Source organism: Phascolarctos cinereus, unplaced genomic scaffold, assembly GCF_003287225.1.
Source record: "Phascolarctos cinereus isolate Bilbo 61053 unplaced genomic scaffold, phaCin_HiC Scaffold_7;HRSCAF=346, whole genome shotgun sequence".
NCBI classification, from domain to species: Eukaryota; Metazoa; Chordata; class Mammalia; order Diprotodontia; family Phascolarctidae; genus Phascolarctos; species Phascolarctos cinereus.
Genome location: NW_027556180.1, coordinates 58,141,465 through 58,165,944, shown reverse-complemented (window position 1 = coordinate 58,165,944; position 24,480 = coordinate 58,141,465). Strand labels below are relative to the sequence as shown.

Below are 24,480 nucleotides of genomic sequence, written 5' to 3'. Positions count from 1 at the left end.
GGTCCACAGCTTTCACCAGACTACCAGAGGGGTCCATTGCACAAAAAAGGTTAAGAATCTCTGTTCTAGACCCAAGGGCTCTCATTGATGCTTTCATCAAAGAATTTTTCTAAGTAGTGAATCCAGAACTGGCCCATTTGAGTATCAAGAAACTTGAAGGCCCTATCCTACTCACAAAAATCTCTCACTTGCCTAGCTAGTATCCAAATTTTCTACTTTTTGAATAGCTTTTTTGGAGTCAAGGCATTGGTTCCAGAAAGGCCTGTTAAAAATGCAGTTACCTGGGAAGGGTTACAAATGAACATGCTAGTACTTGTTACTCTATCAGGTTAACCAGTGTTCCTTAGCACAGAACAGGTCCTGGGGGAAATGGACTGATAAGATTTGAAGGAAGGGAAGGGAATGAGAAAGGACTGGAGCATTAAGGCACTTCCTGGGGAGAGGAGTAGGAAGGCTTTGGTTTGTGGGGGGCATCAAAAATGAGGAGGTGCCTATTGAAAAGAAAATGGGGTGAGGGGCTTAGAAATGAACTTTGTCTAGGGATTGCTGCTCCCAAGTGATCTAAAAGATGAAGGGTGCAGATAGGAACCCCCATATAACTCACAGTTTGCATAGGGACCCTAACCATCAATTGCGGTATATAAGAGTTTGTGAATGATCTTAATAATTGATATAATTCAATGAAATCTTATGGAGTAACCAATTCATTGATATATTTTGGTTTTGCGCTGCTTATATTGCCCAATGCATCCTTCCTTCCTCCCGGAGAACCAAAGAATTAAAATAAAGACGGAAAAGCAATTCATAACTAATGTACATATTGAAAAAGTCCAATACCGGATGCAGTGTTACACACTCAATGCCCCTCTCTCCCAGTTCTGCAAAGAAGTCAAATATTTTCGTATCTCTCTTCTTTGGGGCCAAGCTTAGACATTATATTTTTGCAGCATCCCCGTTCTATTGCTTTGATGTTGTTGTTTCCAATTACATTGTCATAGCCATTATATATATTGTTTCCCTGGAATAATTCCTTATTAATCTTAATATTTAGCTTGTAGCACAAAGCCTTTCCCATAGAAGATTCTTAATAAATGTTTATTAAATTTAACTAATGGTGCATGAAGTAGATGGAGGCAGACAAGGATGGTATTTCAACATTCTTTATGAGAAAACAAAGTTTCAGACAGTTGAAGTGACTTATCCATGAAAAGGCAGTAAATCAAATTCTTGAATTTATTTTCTATCCACTCAATGATAGATCTATCCACTGACTTTCAGGAGTCGGTGAAGCATGGGCAGAGGGGCAGACTGAGGACTCCCACAAAGCCTCTGCAAGAGGAAGCATCCAAGGACATCCCCAGACAAGCTGTGGTGCCAGAAATACAATCACACAGACTCAGAAATGTGTCCATGCCCCCTGAAGATCTCTGTGTCTATGGCAGCAGCATTGTCACCTCCCTTTCTCTGAACACTATGTTTGCATTGATGTGGTCCAAAGTCACACTAGCTTTTTTGGCTGTTACATCACATTAACATATAATGGGTTTATAGTCCATTAAAAACCCCTTTGCACAACATATGTTCTATAAGCACATCTGCACTACTCTGGGCCATGAATTTTTTTTTTACCCAAGTATCAAGTTTTAAATTTATCCTTAATAAATTTCATCTTATTAGACATGCTAGCCTGATGAAGTCTTAAGGTCACAGATTTAAAACTTAAAAGAACCTTGAAGGTCATCTGGCTGAATTGCCTCATTTCACAGGAGGAAAGTGAGGGCCAGAGAGAAATGATTTGCCCAAGGATACACAGGTAGCAAACAGTAGAGTTAGGATTCAAACCTAGGCCCTCTCCCTCCCAATCTAGTACTCCTACTACGCCTTACTATCTTTCAAATTCTGATTCTGCAATACAACATATCCCTCCTAGGTTCATGTCATTTTCAATTTCTGTATGTATGCTATCCATACCTTCACTTCAATAATAAAACACTAAGTAAATAAGGGTAGGCATAGAGCCCCATGGTCTTCCACTAGAGACCTTTCTCCAGCTTTCCATTGCTCTATTAACTAGTATTTATAAGGTCACTGAGCTATTTCCTAATCCAATTAATTGTACTATCATCTAACTTCACATCTCTCTACCTTGTCCAGAAAATCAACTTCATAAACACAGTGTGGAGGTGGGTGGAGAAGGGAATAGTGGGTGGGTAGCTGATCTGAAAAGTATCTAGGGGCTTAAATGGATTGTAAATTCATATTGCTTATTTGGAATGACAACCCTCAAATCTAATACAATCTAAGGTTATAAGCCTCAGAAAGGTGCAGTGTCCAGAAGGGGGAAGATGGTCTCTGTCTCATGGGACTCTGGCCAGATCAGATCATAACTGGAGTATTGTGTTCAGTCTGTATGCCACAGTTTAGGAAGGGCATTGATAAGCTGGAGAAAGTCTAAAGGAGGGGCCAGGATGGTGACAGACTCTGAGGTCATGCTCTTTGAGGACTAGTTGAAAAAAACTGGGTAGTTGCTGGAGAAGAGAAGATAATGGGGAACATGACTGCCATCTTCAAATATTTGAAATGGATGCCATATAGAAGAGAAAATAGACTTTCTATTTGACCTCTGAGGGCAGAATTAGGACCAATTGATGGAACTTATCTATAAGCAGATTATGGCTTAAAAATAGGAAAAACTTCCTAACAATTAGAGCTATATTGAAAAGGAAAGTGATCTATTCACAGGAGCTATGGTTGGTTCTTTCTCACTAAAGAATCTTCTAGCAAAACCTGGGTTTGACAAAGATCTCAGAATTAAAGACTCTGAGTCAGAAGAGACATGAAATCTAGTCCAATACTTACCTGAAAAAATTCCTCCTCCAATATGTGATTGTGTGTGTGTGTGTGTGTGTGTGTGTGTAAGAGGTGGAGAATTCTGATGTGAATCTCTTCTTGGCTAAATATATCCAACTTTCATGGCCAGTTGCTTAACACAGGAATAGGGGAGGAAGGCACAGCCTAGGGATCTCCCAGGACAACCTTTTGAGCCTAGCTGGCACTACCCTTGCTCTCCTTAGTCAGCTGTTCTTTTCACTGATTATGTTGCTTTAAGCTATTGGCTGGCACAGAGGCCAGCCAAGTCAATGTTAATAGACTAAAATCAACAGAATGGCTCAAACAGAGTGTTAATTGGCTTCGGACACTACCAGCTTCAGCTTATATTGAGTTGGCTTGAGAGAGGGGAAAGAGAAGAGAACCACTACAAGGAACATGTTTTGTGCACCAATAGGTAAAATCAGCTATAGAGCTGTTTAGAATAGAAATACTTGTTAAGTGCCTACTATGTGCCAAGCACTGTGCCAGGTGCTTGGAATATAAAAACAAAAAAAAAGGCAGGAGCTAATACTCTATTGGGATGGAGGCACGTAGAGAAATTAGTAAATACAAAATACGCACTAAACATTTGAAAAAATAAATGGGTGGGGGGAGCTAGGTGGCGAAGTGGATAGAGCACCAGCCCTGAAGTCAGGAGGACCTGAGTTCAAATCCAGCCTCAGACCCAACACTTGACACTTACTAGCTGTGTGACCTTGGGCAAGTCACTTAACCCCAATTGCCTAAAAGCCAAAAAAGAAAAAAGGAATGGGGGGTGGGCGGGGGCAAGAAGGGCCCTAGCCACGGGAGGCATCAAGGTAGAATCCCTCCGGGAGGAGGCACTCGAGTTGATCTTGGAAGGTAAAGACTCACCCCATGTATCTAATGAGTTGCCAAATCTTGTTTTATCTCCATGATTTTTCTCACCCATGTTCCCTTCTTTCCTTTGACATAAGTACAACACAGTGCTTATTACCTGTATCCTGGACTACTGTGACAGCTTTCTGTCTAGTCTCCCTACCTCAAATCTCTCCCCATCCTTCACTCCATGGCCACAGTTATTTTCCTAAAATTCATGTCTGACTACATCACCTTCCGCTTAATAAACTTCAGTGGCCACCTATTACCTCTAAGATCCCACATGGACTCTTTTGTCATTTAAAGATCTTAGAACCCGGCCCCTTCCTCTATTTCTAGTCCTCTTATACATTACTGCCCTCCCCACACTCTGTGGTCAAATCAGACTGAATTCTCCACACACTTGATGCTCCATCTCCTATTGGAGATGGGTTTTGTGAGAATCAAATGAGATAGATAATATTTGTAAGGCATTTAGCAATGGCAAATAGTAGGCATTTCATAAGTGCTTCCTCCATCTCCCTCCCCTGTCTCTGTGCCTTTGCATTGGCTGTACCCTCTGCTTGGAATATTCTCCTTCCCTCCCTCTGCCACTCAGAATCCTCGGATTTCCACGAGACTCAGCCCAAATGCAGTCTTCCCTAGGCTCCCTAGCTGTTAGTGTTTTTCCTTTGAAATTACCTTTCATCTACTTTGTATACATTTCGTGTGTAACTCTGTATGCTTTTACCTGGGAGCAAATCTGTGGCATGATGACAATGGTGCTCCTCAGCAGCACCACTACAAGGAAATGTTACTTGTCCTTCCTTCTGGAAGAGGACCATGACATCAGGAAGGTGATGCCATGACTCGCAAGTGAATTGGACTGAAGGGAGGGACGGCTGTGCAAGGTCACCAGCCTCACTCTCTCCTCCAGACCCTCACAAGGAAGTAGGTACACCTACATAGGCGTGCCTATGCACATGCTTCCATGCCCAGTGCCTAGAAGCACAAACAGAAACATAAAATTACAATGTCTTATTTGGGTATTGAAGAATGAAAAGACTTGAAGCAAAGAGAACAATATGGGAAATATTACAACAGCTCAGATAAGAAGTTATGAGGGTCTTAACGAGGATAGTGGTGGCGTATCAGAGGCAGGTAGGTGATACGGTGGGTAGCCAATGTGGGTCAAAGGTGGAACTTAAAGCAGCAAAAGCTGACGACCATTACAGCTGAGTTTGGCTGTAAGAGAGATACCAAGGTCCCTTCCCTCTCTGGGATTCGGAAAAAAATACGCTTAGACTTGGTTTAAGGACAGACTCAGGTATTTTTAATATGCAACAAATAAGAACCATCTATACTTAGCACATTCTTCTTTTGAAAGCAAAAGTTGCAGGTGATACAATCGCACTATTGATTCATTAGTAAACCTTACCTGTTAAAGGCTGTGCAAAGGTAGACCACAAAGCTTGATTGTCACAAAAACCTAATTAGCAGTCACAAATAAAAATGTCTTTATTATACTACGAAGAAACACGGCTACTCAGCAGAATACAAAGGAAATATCATTAAATAAGCAATTTCTTTTAACTATTGACAAGCTGAACAAGGGCAAGTAGGTGGCGCAAGGGACTGGGCCTGGAGTGACAAAGACTCATCTTCCTGAGTTCAAATTTGGCTCAGACACTTACTAGCTGTGTGACCCTGGGCAAGTCATTTAACCTTGTTTGCCTCAGTTTCCTCAACTGTAAAATGGGCATAATAGCAGCACCTACCTCCCAGGGCTGTTGTGAGGCTCAAATGAAATAATAATTGTAAAGGGCTTAGCACAATGCCTGGCACATAGTAGGTGCTAAATAAATGTTTATTCCCTTCCTTTCCCTTTCCCAATGGAGAGAAAAGAGGCAGAAATGACATGACTTAGCAGGAATTAGGAACCTGTAGTCACAATAATATCTTAGAATACATCAGCAAAAATATGCATGTCCTCTTTGATAAATATTTCAATGAAAAAGTTACACCTATATTTTGTTTGTGTGCATGCTTATGTCCACACACATAACATAAAACAGGTGTTTCTTTCTAGGTAAATGGGTACTGAATAAATGATTAATTTTCAGTGAGAATTTTATTTGTCTTATATCTCCTGCCCAGAATTATGGCACACCACGATATGTGGTCAGTTCTGTAATGGGCCATGCGGCTTCATGACTTCAGGGATGAGAATCTAGGGAGGGCTTGAATAATTAAGCCTCAGAGAAAGAAAATAAAGATCAGAAAAAAGCACAGTTTATTCCAGGTCATGAGCTAAAGGAGAAAGTAAGGACTCAGAACCAGAATTTCTGGACCTTGTCAACACATTCACACTTTAAATTTGGTGTGTATGCTTTATGCAGCCTTATTATGCTGAATGCAAAATGAGAAATAACACTCTCATAAATTGAAATACCTGAGACTCCAAAATACTAAAATCATACAGCCCTGAATTACTTCCTGACATGTTACTGATTGGCAAAAACAATACATAAAACCAATAGTAAGAGCCTTCTGCCCCTGGTAAATGACTTCTAACAGAATTGAGATTTGAAGAAACTAAAAATATTTTATTGGTGGACAGGAGGAAAGGATACAAATTATGTTAGCTATCAAGTGATTGTGCTTCCTTTTTATTTTCTGGAATCAAGTCATGCTGGTTATTAAATAATTTCAGACTTGAAGTAGAAATGTAATGAATGGGCTATAACTTCTAATCAAAGCTGACATTCACCCTTTCCATTATTTAGATGGCTCAGTGCTCTCATCAACATAGGTAATCCCTGTTATGGTGCAGATCATAAACTTATTCCTGCTTTTGCATCCTAAGACTCTTATCCATGGTCTCCTAAAAACCCTTATGGTGATTAAAAAGGTTTGAGAGACATAGTTTCTGGGCAATTTAATAATTTTATTAATAAGGCCAGCATGTTATTAATAAAAGGATGGCCATTTGGCCATCTCCCTCTTAGACCAAAAACTATCATGGCAGCAGGCTCACAGTTTATATACCCTTCAAAGAGCAGGTGTTCCTGAGGGTTGGAAATCAACTCTGGTTGAATAACACAATTTGTGGACTATATTAAGATGAGGGGCTGAGAGTGACATCATGTCATCCTTGGACAGAGAAATTATCTCTATACCCCCAGTCTTGGGCCATCTAGATAAAAGGATGTGTTTCCACCCACACTTGAGGAGAACACAGTGGGCTTCCCCAAATTAGATTAAATTCTTCGTAAAGTTGGGTAGAGTCTGATCAAGATTGAGTAGAATTAATTCAATCTCATTATTAGTAATGTCCTTCAAGAGACTGAACTTTTTGCTTTTTAAAATTAGGACTTTGGAAAAGGGGGCAACTCTGTATCTTCCCTGAATCACTGGTTATTAATAATCATTTTTCTCACCCTCCACAAGAAGTCCAGCCCACCTGGAGTCCTTACTCCATATCTTGTCTGAGCACCAGACTCATACAGGCTCATTTATCTCTTGCTCTCACTATATGACCAGTGTACCTCCTTTCCTAATCTTCGTTTCCTAAATTGCTTTGTTGTATAGTACACACACACACACACACACACACACACACACACACACACACACCTGCTTTTTCTATATAGTCATGACAGATGATATAATGTAACCTATTCATGGTCATCATGTGCTGCCAATGGTGTGACTTAGAACTTGATTTTTTAGAAGGTGTGGCATTCAATGTTTTGTAATCAGATGCCATGTCCAGAAGCATATTGGTGTTAAAAACTTAAGCTTTTGTTTCAGGCATATTGTCTGGGTCATTGAGAAGCATATAATTTCCCAAAGGTAAGCCAGTCCACCTTCTTCCTCCTCCTCTCCCATTCTGGGTCCTTTTCCCTGTCTACCTCAGCATCTGTCCAAGTCCTATGTACTTAAAGGACCGGCTTCAATGGTCTCTCCATGCAATTGCATTTCATAATTTAGACCATAAACATCCTTTATCCATTTGGTTTTTCCTGTTTGGATGATTAGGCTAAATTGTTTTGAGCAATCATGGGTTTTATCTGGGAAACTTTACAGTATTCTAGGGCTTGATGCATTCGGTCAGTACAAGTCCATTCCAAAACAGAAGTGTCCAGGAGACCTTCACTATAGGAGACAGCATAGACCAGAGGAAAAAAACATTGACTCCAAGTTCAAAAGACCTGGGTTCAAATCCTGCCTCTGGTACTCACTACCTATGTGCCCTTGGGCAAAGTTACTCAATGCCTCTCTGGGCCTCAGTTTCCTTATCTTTGAAGATTCCTCCAGATTTAGATTTATGATCCCTTGATCTGAAAGGAATGATGGACCTCTTCCATGACAGTAACAAATACCTTAAGTGAGCAGGTATCTCTACATTTTATGCCTCCTTTGAATTTATAATCAAAAGTTCATGGAACATAGAGGACCTAGAATAAAGTTGCATCTATTGTCACACTTTTCAGGGAAGTGTGAATAATTTTAATACATGCATAGGAGACATCTTGATGGACAAACACCTTTAAGGTCACATTTTGCTCTATCATAGTGCATGCTTTTTTTTTAATATAACTAATAAATAACAAGGATGTTGAGCTTTTGTATTCTCTGCACCTTTCAGTCACTTGTGTGGTCATGAAAATGTGGTATGCTATAGAATCCTAGGATGATAATAATAATAATAACTTCACATAGCACCCTAAGGTTTACCAAGTGTTTTGAAAATATTATTTAATTTAATCTTAACAACAACCATGGGAAGTAGGTTCTATTATTTCCATTTTACAGACCAGGAAATTGACGCTCAAAGTAACTTGCTAAGGTCACACAGCTAGTAAATGTCTGAGGCTGATTTTGAATTTAATTCTTCTGACCCCAGGTCCAGTGCTCTCTGAACTGAACAGGATCCTAGGAACCTAGCTCTAAAATATCATTTGCAGAAGCCTGCCTGTTTGCTCCTTATCTTTCCATTGAGCATACCCTCAAATGCGCAGATTATTCTCAGATTTTGTAGAGATGGAAAAGTAGGCATAAAAGTCAGTAGCTAGCAATATTTTCTCCACTGCCTTTTCTAGTAGTCATAACATCCCTGATTTTTGCAAGCATTTAGTAGCCTGTGCTCTTTCAGATATCATGAAAAAGGATCCTTTGACACCCTCAAAACTGTTGCCACCAGCACAGCCCTTCTCAGTGCAAGATACATGGATCTAAAGTATACATATGAAAATTCCTCTATGCTCTAAAATATGATCAAAGTAATTGTGTTTCACAATTGGATTAAAACAAAATGAAGCTTTAATGATCATTAAATGTATCATGTCAAATCAGTTAAAACATTTTTAATAATCTGGATCATAGGGAATTTTGGTGAGCTCTACTTTTCCTGTAAATATGCATATCTGTATATACATGTATACATTTTTATTTTTTAAATTCTATTTTTATTTTCAGTTCGAAATTCTCCCCTTCCCTCTATCACCTCCCCCACACATTGAGTAGGCAAGAAATATGATAAATATTTCTTCCATCCTTCCCTAATTGGGTTATAGCACCCTTTATATATAAATCACGTGCCTATTTTGAATTTTATTTTAGTATGCAGTATGAAATATTGTTCTTATGCCTAGTTTCTACTAGACTACTTTCTAGTTTTCCCAACAGTTTTTGTCAAATCGTGAGTTTTTCCCCCAATACTTTGGATCTTTAGTTATCAAACACTAGGTTACTGTGCTCAGTTGCTTCTGTATATCGTGTGCCTAATCTATTCCACTGGTCAACCACTCTAATTCTTATCCAGTACCAAAATGTTTTGATAATTACCACTTCATATTATTGCTTGAGATCTGGTACCACTAAGACCTCTTCTTTCAAATTTTATTTTCATGAGTCCTCTTGATATTCTTGACCTTTTGTTCCTCCAGATCAATTTTATTAATTTTTCTAGTTATGTACATCAATACATATATTCTTTTAAAAAATATTCAGCCACATTTGCAAATCTAAATATGTGTTCTAGGGAATACAGCATCAGCTAGTGGAATAGGGATCTCGAATCTTGTGTTTCATCATCTTCATCTTCCTCATCCTCATTTTCATCCATGTGTGCTTTTGTACAGAGAGTTGGACAGTCATTGCTAGTGTATACATGCACAGCTATAGAACCATGCACAACAAAAATAATTTTGGTCAGTCAAAAAGCATTTATTAAGCACCTACTATGTACCAGGCACTGTGCTAAGCACGGGGCATCCAAAGAGATAAATGACAATCCCTGACACCAAGGAGCTCACAATTTAATGCTAGAGACAACAAGCAAACAAACATATACAAATAAGCTATGTTCAGGACAAACAGCACGTAATTAACAGGGGAAAGGCATTAGACTTATAAGGGATTGGGAAAGATTTCCCACAGAAAATGGGATTTGAACTGAGTCTTGAAAGAAGACAGAAAAGTCAGGAGATGGAAGGGAGGAGGAAAAGTGTTCCCAGCATTGGGGACAGGCACTGCAAAGACCAGTGGAAATAGATTGTAGAATGCTTGGAGAGGAGTACAAGGAGAGACTAGAAAGGTCTTCTTGCAAAGGAGATGCCCAGTGATAAGCATTTGAACCTGAAGGTTGAAGCCAGAATAGAGGTCAAAATACTTTAGAGGCAAGCACTGAGGCTTAGATACAAACATATTGCCAAGAGGGCATCAGAAACCTGGAAAAATCTGAATCCACAGAGCCCCAGAGCTATCACTATTGTCTGTTTGCCATGATGTGTTCCTTTTGGAAAGAGTATCCATCCATTTTTTGTACATTTTGTACATTTTGTACATTCTGGCCATACTTCCAAGAGCTATTGCTGTGCTTTTCAAGTGTCATACTTCATGCATGGATAGAAAAAGACAAAATATTGGCAGATGCCCCAAATGGGGGACAATAAAGAATAAATTCATAAATCAGTTTAACAAAAGAGGTTAAAGACATGTATTGATTACAAGTGAAAGTGTCAACTAAGGCTTAGTTTCTTAGTCCCAAGTATGAGATGAATGAAAAACCAGATCCAATTCCTTTCACTTATGACCACTAACGGCCTTGAACCAAGAAGGATTTTTTATAAACCAACCAATAACAGTCTTAACAAGAGAAACGTAAAAATAACCACAATTCTTTAGATATTTCTTACCTACTGGAGGTATTTGTGGATATTTGGCTTTTGACATGACTGCACTGTACCAAAACATCCCTAAATGGAAAATTGCAAAGAATCCTCTATACGCTTCATTGACATAACGTCTAGATCTTTGGAAACATTGATCTATTGGTTCAGAGAATTAGATAATACTTATAAAGGACTTAGCACAAAGTACAACAACCAACCAACTATGCATACATATACGTAAAAAATATCCATTTGGATGATATCTAAGGAAACATTTTAATTTCCTATATCTCTCTCCAAAAGCCTTCCTTGGAAATTTATAATCAGAGCCTTCTTCTCACAACTCTAGGGAACACAAACTAATATTAACATTAACCTAAGCATTAGAGACTTTGGAAGACTCCATACATACACATAAATGTGGTGTGCATACACACATGTGTGTATGCATGTGTAAACATATATATGCATAAACATGTTAATATATATACAGTATCCCAAGTTTTTTGCAATTTTAAGCTTTGCGTATATAGGTGTACTTTATATATATACATATATATTACATATATATATTACATATATATCTTATTCATATCCCCAAATTCAGACAGAAATCATATATACATATATATGCACATATCTGCACCTAATATATCTGATGTCCTAAAAATTTTAGTTCAGTTTTAAGTTTTATAGTTTATGTATATATATACAAGAATACATGTACATGCATCTATATTTGTTTAGATGTATATTATTCATATCTCTGAATGCATGCAGAAAGCATAGCCACTTGCTTTGCATTCATCACTGGTTAGTATTTCTCTCTGCTGCCTCAGATCCTATAGTGTTAATCTAGCATAAAAATCAGCAGATGTCCTAAAGTACATCATGTGGCTAGTAAGATAAAACAAAACTGTATTTCATCTCTCCACAATCTAATGTCAGAGACATGTTTGCTCCGTTTAGAGAAACACAAACACTGTGGACCATCATTTTTGAGCCTTGGACATATTTCAGGAAGACCAGTGTTTCACAGGAGTTCCAGGGAGACATGAAAGTTCCTCTGAGAAAAGAGAGAGAGAGGTTGGGGCAACTAGGTGGTGCAGTGGATAAAGCTCCAGCCTTGGAGTCAGGAGGACCTGCGTTGAAATTCAGCCTCATACACTTGACATTTACCAGCTGTGTGACCCTGGGCAAGTCACTTAACCCTGATTGCTTCACAGAGAGAGAGAGAGAGAGAGAGAGAGAGAGAGAGAGAGAGAGAGAGAGAGAGAGAGAGAGAGATTGTTGACCTTTATTTTGTGAATGAACTAGGTGAGTAAAGGAAACAATTGGGAGCCAAAGGCTGCTCCCTTGTCCTTCTCTCCCAACCCCATCTTGAAGGAATTTTTATTTCCTTTAAACTGACTCATGTGGTCCAGGACAGAGAGTGTTTAATGTCCTATCCATTAAGAAACAATTGTTAGGGGCAGCTAGGTGGCGTAGTGGATAAAGCTCTACCCTTGCAGTCAGGAGGACCTGAGTTCAAATGTGATCTCAGACACTTGACACTTACTAGCTGTGTGACTCTGGGCAAGTCACTTAACCCTAATTGCCTCACCAAAAAGCAAAAAAAGAAAGAAAAGAATTATAAAACACCTACTAGGTGCCAGGTGCCCAAGATACAAAGGAGATAATGATAACCCAGACCCCTTGTACACCACAAGAACCTGTTACACAAAGATTAAAAATAAAAACAGTGCCTGCCCTTGGGGAATTTACATTCTGTCAAGAAAAACAACAGGTACATATATAAGCATATATAAAATAAATACAAGATAATAGGAGAATGGAGGTACTACCTTACACCTATCAGATTGGTTAATATAACAAAAAAGGAAAATTATAAATGTTGGAGGGCATGTGGGAAAATTAAGATACTAATGCATTGTTGGTGGAATGTTGAACTAGTCCAACCATTCTACAGAGCAATTTGGAATTATACCCAAAGAGCTATAAAAACTGTGCATACTCTTTGATCCAGCAACCCTACTACTAAGTCTGTATCCAAAAGAGATTTAAAAAGGTGGGGAGAGGAGCTATTTATACAAAAATATTTATAGCAGCTCTTTGTAGTAGCTAAGAACTAGAAACTTAGGAGGTATCCATCAATTGGGGAATAGCTGAATAAGCTGTGGTATACGATTGTGATGAAATATTATTGCGCTATAAGAAATGATTAACAGGCAGATTTCAGAAAAACCTAGAAAGACTTACATGAACTGATACAAAGTAAAGTGAGCAGAACCAGGAGAACATTGTACATAGTAACAGCAACATTATACGATAAAGAATTGTGAATGACTTAGCTATTCTCAGCAATACAATGATGCAGGACAATCCCAAAGGACTCATGAGGAAACATGCTATTTACCTCCAGAGCAAGAACTGATAGTGTCTGAATACAGACTGAAGCATACTATTTTTCTTTCTTCCTTCCTTTCTTATGAGTCTTCTTGTACAAAATAATTAATACTGAAATGTTTTACATGATTGCACATGTCTAACCTATATAGGATTGCTTACCATTTCAGGGAAGAAGGAGGGAAGAGATGGAAGGAGGGAAAGAATTTGGAACTCAAAATTTGAGAAGAAAAATTGTAAAAAAAAATTGCTTTAACATATAATTGGGGAAAAAATAAAATATTACTTTTAAAAAATAAGGAATGGAGACTAGCATCTGGGAGAATCAAAAAAGGCTTTCTGTGGTAAATCACACTTGAAAAATCAACCAACATGTATTTATTAAGCACCTACTATGTGTCAGACAAAACAGCTAAGTGGCTGAGTGGAGAGAGCATTAGGACTGAAGTCAGGAAGACCTTGAGTTCAAATCTGGCCTCAGATACTTACTAGCTGTATGACTACTGGCAAGACACTTAACTTCTGTTTATCCTAATCCACCAGGGAAGGAAATGACAAACCACTCCAGTATCTCTGTCAGGAAAATTTCATGGCTATTATTGAGGTATTATGGTCCACAGGGTCACAAAGAGTCAGACGGGACTGAATGTCAGAACACTGGGTATACAAAAAACAAAACAAAACAAACAGTCTCTGTCCCCTAGGAGCTTATTTCCTACACCAGATATGCACAAAAGGTAATTTTAGGGGGAGGGAGGATAATTCTAACTGTGATCAGGAGCTGAACTTTGAAGGAAATTAGGGATTCTAAGTGTTTAATAAGGAGGGAGTGCCCTCCAGGCCCGAGGGATAAAAGCAAGGGTAGTTTGACTGAACCACAAGCTGGAGAAGAATGTTTAATAAGGTAAAAAAGGTGGATTGTGAAGAGCTTTAAAGGCCAAACAAAGCAGTTTGAGTCAGAGAAAAGAAAACAATGATTGGGCTGGATTAATTTTGTCCTGCTCATTGCGATTCATCAAATAACATAGAAATTTGTCCTTGTTTTTAAACAAAACTCCTTTCTTTCCCCACAGGGCTGCGTCTGTACGGCCAAGGGCCCATGCTCCTGTGATGGCATCAAAGGCAATAAGGTAAGAACAAGATGGTAACTAACATTTTGCTTCTCTGTCCTCAACATGCTCCATTCATAACATCCAGAAGGAGTGGTGTCCATCAGTTTTCCAAACACTGCGATTTTAATGTACCCAAACAGAAACATTAACCTGAAAGAAGGCCTTGTTCAAGCCCTTGGCTGGCTGGCCTAAATACCAGCAGTTAAATTATAACTCTTTGGGTGGTGAGAGAGGGGCAGATAATTAGTAAAGTGAAGTTCCAGAGGATGTCCCTACATTTGTGCACTGGCTACAATCTTACAGAACACAAGAGGACAACTGAAAACCACTTAGTTCAAGTGGAAACCACCATGGTTTATTAGATGGAGGCTGAATAAACATTAGAAGAGCCAGAGTGGATGTCATGATCTCCACCTCCACCTAGTGGAAGATGAGGTCATCAGAACTACAATCGTCTCTGAGATTCAAATAAGAATCAGTTCTGGGATTTCAAGCCTGCCGTGCACAAAGCATGGGGCTAAGGAAGGGATCTGATTGCAAGAATAAATGAAGGAATGCAGCAAAGATCTTACCAATTCAAAGTCCATTAATATACCATTTGTGATGATTCAGACATACTGCATAGTCCAGTGGAAAGAGGATTAGGGGTTAAGAGGACCTGGGTTCAAAGCCCAGCTCTGACATTTTTTGTGTGACCTTGAAAAAGGGAAACCCTTGACTCTTCTGAGCTTCTGTTTCTCTAACTGTAAAAGGAAGAGGCTGGGCTAGATGATCTTAAGCACACTTTCTGTCTCTAAATCTATGGTTCATTGAATTGGGTTGGAGTCTTAGACTTACTACTCATTTGCTTGTGTTACTTTTCTGGGACTCACCTGTAAAATGAGGATGTGGACTGGATGATCTCAAAAAGTCCTTCCTCAAGTCTATGCTTCTATATAAATCTGTCCAATCTTTTCCTTTTAGATGCATCACTAGTTCCTAAGATCTATCATTTCCCCAAATGTGGATGGGCCCTCCACTGAGACAGAGTGAAAACCTTCCAGGCCTTAGGATGGGCAGGTCTTCATGAGTTGCTGTGGCCAAAATTAATTCACCCCCTTGTGGCCAAACTTTTGGCACTGAGGCTCCCCAAACTGGGTTTGGTGGACGCTCCTATGCAAGATAGTGCCTGACATATAAGCGCTTAATGAATGTTTGCTGATCGACTGAGTGATAGACACAAAGTTAGAGTTGCAGAGCCCTTCACACTTGTCAGGGCTTGCAAAAGTTTGCAACGTATTGGTTCAGCCTTTCAGAAGACAAAGTAAGCTCAATGCTGGCATAGAGAGCCAGGATAGGTTTTAGCAGAGGGTTGTCATGGATGGTACCAAGAATTTGATGTAAAGACTTGAAGAAGGAATCTTTCAATTAACTGTAGAGAGCAATTTTTTTTCAAGTATTTCAGAAGCACTAATCACCTGCAAACAAATTACACAGTAACTTCAGGTCATTCATATACACATGTAAATAAACATACATATACACATATATGTGTATGTGTGTACATGTAAGTATATATCTATGTATTTATACTTATCTCAATGGCTATATATGTACATATATTTATATGTATATATACATGTGTGTATATATATATACTAATATACATACTCATTTCTGTAGGTCATTTAGCCCTCTATTATTCCTATTTCATTATACTAATATTAATCCATCTGTACCTAAAAATAATAAAATTTCATTTCTTTATAACCATTTTAGCATTCTGACTTTTCTGTAACACAAACATATGGAGGTGGGAAACTGGGAGTAAGAATGGGTGTGCAATCCAGTAAAACTTGTACCAAAAAAAAGGAATAGTAGGAATTAAGGCTAGAAAGATAGTTTTAGGATAGATGACAAGGAATTCTGTGCTTTTGAAAATTAAAAATTCAGACTTTTTTTGCCAAATAGCTGAATTATTTTCATCCCTCTGTATCAGAGGCAGGGCCTGACCCCAATTCTTCCTTTATCTACTCCATCCTCTGTGGTTTCACTTATGCATATTATCCTCATTGACACACCTTACTATCAGTGATAACTATTACTTAACTCAGACTATTAGATCCGCCAACCCATCTTTTTTTCCTGCTACTGATTTATCTCCTAACCAAATAACAGATTAAATATGACAGTTCTCTAACAGAAGAAGAGACAGTAAAGCCCACAACAGGAATGTTACAATTATGCATGCTTCTGCCACATTCTTTGGCATTCTTACCTCAGGTTCTACTTAAGACATTTTCTTATTTTGTGTTGGAGTTTTGTTTGTTTGGTTTTTTTTTTTTTACTTTACTTGATTCCCTTATCCCCTTTAAATTTCCTCACCACTTAGCATCTGCATCTCTCAGCTCTGAACTTTCAGAAATAAGAGGCTTTGCAAGGTGAAAGTGTTGGGGCAGGGGTGGGGGCACTGGCAGGAGAGCAGAAGCTTGGGCACTGCATGCTTGAAATTTCACAAGGGCACCTTTTTTACAACAGCCTTTTCAGATAGTTAGCTTGTGATTAGTATCCCCATTTTCCCAGTAAAAAAGCCCTCAGGCTTCAAGGTAAAACAACTCATCAGAAGTCAACTAGCTGATAAGAGTCAGAACTAGGATCTGACACAGGTCTCCTGACTCCAAGGTCAGTACTCACAGACCAAAGATTCACATCTGGAAGGGACTTTTGAGACCATGGAGCTCAATTCTCCTCCCCCACCCCCACCCTGATCCCCCCATCCAGCTTATTTTGCAGATAAGGAATTGAAGCTCAAAGTGGTTAAGTGATTTGATGTGGGTCATACAGGTAATAAGTAACTGAGCCATGAGTTGAGTCCAAGTCCCCTCATTCGAAATCCAACATTCTTTCAGCTGTGCCCCAGTCTACTCTCTCTATCATACCAAGTCGTCTCTACAAATCCTCTTGAAAGACTGAAATCTTATCATAACTACAATTTCATTATGTATTATTGGCCATTGATGGCTATATCCACTCTCACTCTCTCTCTCTCTCTGTACACACACACACACACACACACACACACACACACACACACACACAGCACTTAAAAATTCACCATTAAATCATCCAAGAAGATGATGGCTTTTTGGTTATTTAATTCCAAAGTAACATGTTAATATTATTGTTTTGAACAGGGTGAGAAAGGCTTTCCCGGTTGCCCTGGTACTCCCGGCCAGAAAGGACTGCCTGGTCCAGAAGGTATACCTGGACCCCAGGGACCCAAGGTAAATAATCTTCCAAGTTTGCATATCATATGCTCTCTGACAGTCTACAGGCTCAGCAGTTATCGGAACCCACCAACTCTACAGGTAGTAGGAAGTGGATGGAGCAACATAGCTTCATGTAAGCGCTCTCTTGTCATAGCAGCATGAGTTCTGCCAAACCCAGCCTTGCCTCTGAGCTGCTTCCCCTCTGGTTACTTGTCCTCCCTTTGGCCTACCCCAGCATGACTACCATTGACATTTGACACCACCTAAATTGTTGATTTGACAGCAATTTGACTGTCGGTTTGTATGATCCTTGATAGGTTGGTGTGAAAGACTTTATCCTTTTGGTTTACCTAATTGTTCCTTGGATCAAGGACCAGGACCTGAACTGATTTGGAATCTAGGATTATCTACTGGGCCCAGGGCCAGTCATCATTTATTACGTTTCCCTAAGCTTCACCTCGTTTTCTTTTCTTCTTGTTTGATTATGAGTCTACACTTACTATATGGGATTGATAGTTCATACTTAGGAGGTTAGGGAAAAACTTTCTTTGAGCAAAACTACCAGCAGTAGGTTATTGATGAATCATGATTCACGGATTCTTGTCTGAGACACAACATCTAAGGCCTTGATTCAAAAATAGGTGGGAGTCTAATGAAGGAAGCAGCCAACTGGTCGCCACAATTCTGGCGGGATAAAAAGAAAGCCCATAAAATAGTATTCTGGGCTAGGCATAACTCATGCTAGTCTCATGCTTCTGGCTTGGGATTGGAATGAAATGAAATAAAACATTCATAGACCATATCATATTTTTAAACAATTTTTTTGTTCTGAATTTAGTGAACATTGAAAAGGGGTGGGGTGGGGGATATCCACATACAAAGCAGAAAAGAAAAAAGAATTCCATGAGAAACCACAAATTTCTATTACATTCAGCTTATATTTTAAAGTACATAACACATACAAGACATTACCATCAACGATGTCCTGATTGTATGTATTTCCTTCTGAACTTCTTTGTATTCCCTTCCGTGAATTTTAAAGATGCTTTTATGCCCCTCTTTTATTCATCTTCATTTTTTGGTGGGGATAGCACTATTGCTAGCCTCGACCTCCCACTCAGTCCCAAATAAAAAGGAAAATGGAAAACAACAATCTTTGTAACAAACAAGAATAGTCGAACAAAACAAACCCACATCATCCCCCATGTCCAAAAATCTCCGTCTCATTCTTCCGGAGTTGTGGTTGGTCATTGTGTCGATCAGAGTTCTTGAGTCTTCTAAAGTTGTTTGTTTTTATAATGTTCTTAGTCCAAAAAATAATAATAATAATTGTTCTCCTGGTCCTGTTCACTTCATTATGCTTAAGTTTATACTAGTCTTTTCCTATTTTTTAAACCATACTGATAATATTCCATTAATTCATTGATCCCAACAGCCATTCTCCAATTGATGGGCACCCCATTAATTTCCAGTTCTTGGCTACAAACTAAAAGAGCTGCTATAAATATTTTTGTACATGTGGGCCTTTTCCTCTTTCTTTGGGGATTCAGACCTAGTAGTGGTATAGCTGCACAACTTGGTGAATGTGGGCATAGTTGCAAATTGCCTTCCAGAATGACTGGATCAACTGACAGCCCCATCAACAATATACTAGTGACTCTCTAAGATTTAAGAAAAGGAAGTTTACTCAACATTAGCATGAAAGGGATATTAAGCAAAGGATGCATTTGGTTCAGCTGGGCACGGCTCCCTTCAAAGCTCCTCCTGCATTTGCCATAGTGATACAACCAGTGAGAAGTCATACAGCAGTGGGAAGGCTGTGGAGGCTGAGGAGCACAGTCTATTGTGAGCTGGGCTTTTATGCCTCAAGTGACCACGAGGTCAATAATTCTATGTCATTGATTATGTCTATGATTCAAGCTGGATCTCCTGGACCAATTAAGTCTCAAGGATGGTTTCATTGCCTTTTCAGGGAAAAATATTAGTCTGTAGCAGAGATCTTCCAGTCTTACTGCCATAGTTACCATCTGGTACCTCCTACAACAGTGGGTTTTGAGGCCTTTGAAGATTTCAGTACTAAATCAATAAATTAGCTCTTTGTCATCATCGTAAAATATAGCAGGACCACATCCCAGCTCTATTTTTAAATTCATATATACCTTCCACATTTGGATTCTGCCACAGATCTAAAACTTAGAACGCTGCAATAATATTATTCTATAATCCTAACATCTGTCTTGACTGAACATGAGGCCACTTTATAAACAATCAATGGATTTCCATTAGAAATACATGTCAATTAAAGGATAGTTAAAGACAGACTGTCTTTATTACTATAGGCCTTAGCCAGACTGGAGTCTGCAGTGATTAATCTCTTTAATCCTGAGAACCCTGAGTCTCCTACAGCACTAGTTATAACCTAGGTGAACAGAGAAAAAAATGGTTCATCTGCTGAGTTTTTTAAAGGCTAGCACGTCTTGTCACCTTAAAAAATGATTGTTCTCATTTATCTTCTTCTGTCTCCATGCTAGTAATTATTTAGGAATCCTCTGAATTCCTTACCCAGATTCTCATTCCCATTTCTACCAGAAAGAAAATAGGGAACAGAGAGCCCAACAAAGGGCATGGAGACACTGTCTTCACTTATAGTGTAGATTTGTTTTTCTTCAGTTCCAACCTTATTTCTCTTTCTCGGCATTTTGTCTCTCTTGCCACCTCTATCTTCTCATCTCTTTCTCTTTTCATTTCAAATATCTCCTTCTAGGGGCAGGCCAGGCCAAGCCTGGTCTAAGTATGCCTTCCACCATCTTGCGGGGCTGCCATTCCACAGGGGGTTGAGCAGGTCAGTTATTTTATGGCAACTGCTTCCTTTCCCATGTGACCTGTGTCTCATTGCCCTGCTGTTTCCTTTTTCAGCGTTTCCATCAGATATGTCAACATTAACTAAAACAATACTTCTGAGCACACGGTGCTACTTTGGGGGTATGAGCTGTCCAAGATATGCCTAACATATCACAAGATTAATCCAGGAAAAATATGTTCTATGCAGTGTTCATGAAGTTTACACTTTAAAGCAGATCACCAAGAATGGGGACCTGTGAGGCATTGGCTCAAATACAGATAACACCAGATGAATTAAAATTGATGAGAAAAGTTCCCAAAGTCACAAGTTTTTTGTCCCACTTTAGAAGTACTTGAAAGTATAAGAAAATGTGTAACAGAAAAATAAAGCATAAAGGACATATCTTCCCTGCAGAATAACCCAAATAGGATTTTTTTGGGGGGGAGGAATGGGGTGGAGAAAAGAACAGTGTGTGAATCTTTTTGAGGATCTGGGAGCAGTATTAAGCCCCTGAGTTCCATATAAGTAAGAAAAGGCAGAATTTGTCCTTGGCAGTCTAATTTAATCTAGAAAGACTATGTTAACAACTTTTTCCTTCTTGCATGGTGGAAAATACTAAAAGTCACTGAAACTTTCTGTTTCTGTGTGGTAGAGAGGACAATCACCCCCCCCACTCCCCTGCCCAAAGCAGGTTCCCTCTAAAGCTGTATTCAACAATGTTTCTTAATTCTTCACAATATAAACAATGCAGATTCACCTCAGATTTATGCAGTTCTCTACTTTTGTGGCATATTTTATTAATAAGCCTGAGAAGCCAGACACGTAATGTTGGCTGCTATTTCCATCTGTCGCAGCCATCTTTACATTGAGTCTTATTATGCTTTAGCAGCTGATTAGCTGGTCTCTTCTAGATGGAGCTTTATCTTTCCCTTCTAAGTTAGTATTCTAGCTCTACAGTGTTTTGTGAGAAAATTGATTACAAGTAAGGCAGGGTCAATGACGAGATCAAATGGGAGGTAAAACAGTGTTAGCAGTTTGGAGGAATGTGAGGAAGGATGGTCTATAATGTATGCAGGTATTAATGTTATATAATTTACATATTATTTTAATATGCATTTTTTTCTTTCCCTCACTCTTTAATATGGCTCTAGGGTTCTCCAGGGTTTCCAGGCTTTATTGGTTCCAAAGGCACAAGGGTCAGTATTATAATCCATTAATATTAATTTTCTTATATGCTGTATTTTGAACATTTAAACAATATTTCTCTCTTTTTTATATATCAACAGGGAATGACAGGATTGCCAGGTTTTCCAGGTCCTCCAGGACTTCCTGTAAGTAGTGAGGAAATATACGTTTCTTGTTTGTAGAGTCACAAGTCATGGGATCATAGTTTTAAAACTGGAAGAGACCTTAAAGTCATCTAAGGAAGCAGCATGGAGTTGTGGACAGAACACTGGACGTGGGGGTCAAGAAGACCCATATCTGATCCCTCCTGCAAGGAGGGGTCCTCCTAGCTGTGTGATTATGGTTAAGGTGTTCACATTCTCTGAGCCTGGGCTTCCTCATTGAGAACCTGAGAATACCAATACCTGCTATAACCATCTCACAGCATTGTTGGGAGGCTCACCTTAGAATACGTATCTAAGATATTTTGTTAGTCTTAAAGCAGACTAGTTACTGTGGCTAGCAAATGAAAGCATCTCCTCGGTCTACTTAAAACAGTCTGTTTTGGCTATTGTTATCAGTATTAATTCAACCCCCTCATTTTACAGGTGAGGAAACAGAGGAGGGAGTGACTTGTCCAAGATAATATAGGTAGTAAGGGGCAGAGCCGGGATTTGAACCTAAGTCTTCCGACTCAAAATCTGATGCTCTTTCCACTAGACCACAATGCCTCTCTTAAATTTCTCTGAAGAGTAATTGAAATAATTCTATGTGACATGTCAGAAGAGTCAAACTCATTGAACCTCCCACAAGTGTGTTGCAAAATGGGCAATCAGATTAAAATGTAATCAGGAAGTGTTTGATAAAATAAATAAAATTGATTTAAAAATTAATTTGTGGATTGTGGTCAATATATACCCTGCAGGGGTTTCTATTTGACTTTGATACCACTGATCTCTACAGATATGCCATATATACCATAATAAAAATAAAACATACTCTAGAATCCAGTTATTTATGCAATGATTTGTATAGAAAGGCAGGTCCGTGATATAGTGAATAAAGTGCTGGACTTGGAATCAGGAAGACCTGAGGTAAAATCCTGTGTGATCCTGAACAGGTCACTAAACCTTTCTCAATCTCAGTTTCTTTATCAGTAAAACAAGGGTAATGACACCTACTAACTCATAGAGTTGCTTTGAGGAGATAAGATAATATGTAAAGTGCTTTGTAAAGCTTAAGGCATTACACACACATACACACACACACACACACACACACATGTCATTATTACATCATTACTCCTGAGATGTAACAAACCACATAAAGGTAAAGCCTGATAAATCTACTCTACGACATAGGTTCTGCCCTGGGGGTCCCCTCACTTGTTCCACTGAATTTGTAATGATTATTTGGATACTCAATTAAAATAGCACAAACCTCATTCTATATTAGACCAATATCATCTACAAAATAACTTTAACAAAGAGGTATATCCTTTGCTTTTAATTAACCCAGTTTTCTTCTAGCATTCTTCAGGACCACATTAGCACATGCAGTTTCCACTAAAGTCCAATCAGATCATCAGCTCATACATTTGGAGCTAAAAGAGAAATTACGGATTGTCTAGTCCAATCTCTTGCTTTTACAGATAAGGAAACTGAGGCTGGGAGAGATGAAATGCCTTGCCCAGGGTTATACAAGTAGTAAGTGAAAGAGCTTGGATTTGAACCTGGCTCCAATGACTCAAAATTCATTGCCCACAATGCTCATAATGGCATAGAAGTGACTTTGGGTTCTTGATGGCTGGGCTAGCAAAGAGCAGGGTCTGACAAGTCTTCTCCAGCTGAAAAAGTTCTGAATATTGTCCTGGGGATGGAATAAATGTCTTCAAATTGCCCTGGCCCAAGTTTGGAAAGTCTTCAAAGGGACTATTTACAGAAAGGCTGTGATCTGTAAGAAGGGAGGGGAGGCATCCAGGACAGGCAGTGGTATATGGACAAAATTATGAATCAGCTAAGTATTAAAGTTGGTCACTAACCCTGGTCTCACAGCAGCTTTTGTGGGGTGTCGTCCCTAGCAAATTATATCTTTCAGTTTTGTTCTCTCTCTTTTTTTTCAGGGTAGTCCTGGGAATACTGGTCCCTATGGACCTCCTGGCTTACCAGGATGCAATGGCACAAAGGTAGGGAAAAAAAAAGAAAAAGAAGAAAAAGGATAGAACAGCAATGAAGAGCTGGGTTTTCCTTGAAACATTTTAGCCAAATATACGTGTATGAATGCCTGAACTAAGCATGCACAAGATTTGGAATCAGATGACTTACTCTGTTCAGTTTGTCTCTAGTCTCCAATTCTCTCATGCCATCATGTGGGGTAGCTAGTCAAATTCACCCTCAGTAAGATAAAGAACCAGGTGCCCAAGGGGTCAGTTTCACCTGCGGTTGTCAAAAGCGTCATTAATCACACAGCTGTGGGAACACAGCTGCACTCAGGATAAAGAATGACTCTGCTTCCCAAGTCAAGCCTATCTTACAGCTCTTCATCCCTTTTCCCCAGAGCATGGCCTCAGATGGAGGGAGATGACCTAATTATTCAAGTTTCAAGTAATCAGCAATTTGAAATTTCTTGGCACAATTAGGCTTTTGGAGCCCATGAACAATTTGAGAACAAGTAGATTCTAATCCCATTTTCAATTGATATAATGGATTCCTGGCTCTCAGTTTCCTGACCCACAAATAGCTATAAGTACTCCTGAGTGCTTTTGTCTAGAGTTGCCATTGCCTTACTGAAAGGGGAGGGGAAGGGACAAAGGAAATGCCTGA

At 39.1% G+C, this 24,480-nt stretch overlaps 1 protein-coding gene across 1 annotated transcript in view; it reads left to right on the top strand.

Annotated features, from left to right (window-relative positions):
- COL4A3 (collagen type IV alpha 3 chain) overlaps window positions 1-24,480 on the top strand; it is a 175,015-nt gene that overhangs the window by 52,939 nt on the left and 97,596 nt on the right. Inside the window, 5 exon segments of the mRNA XM_020970941.2 lie at window positions 14,366-14,422; window positions 17,578-17,667; window positions 21,646-21,690; window positions 21,781-21,825; window positions 23,781-23,843. Of these exon segments, the coding sequence (XP_020826600.1) occupies window positions 14,366-14,422; window positions 17,578-17,667; window positions 21,646-21,690; window positions 21,781-21,825; window positions 23,781-23,843 (300 nt within the window).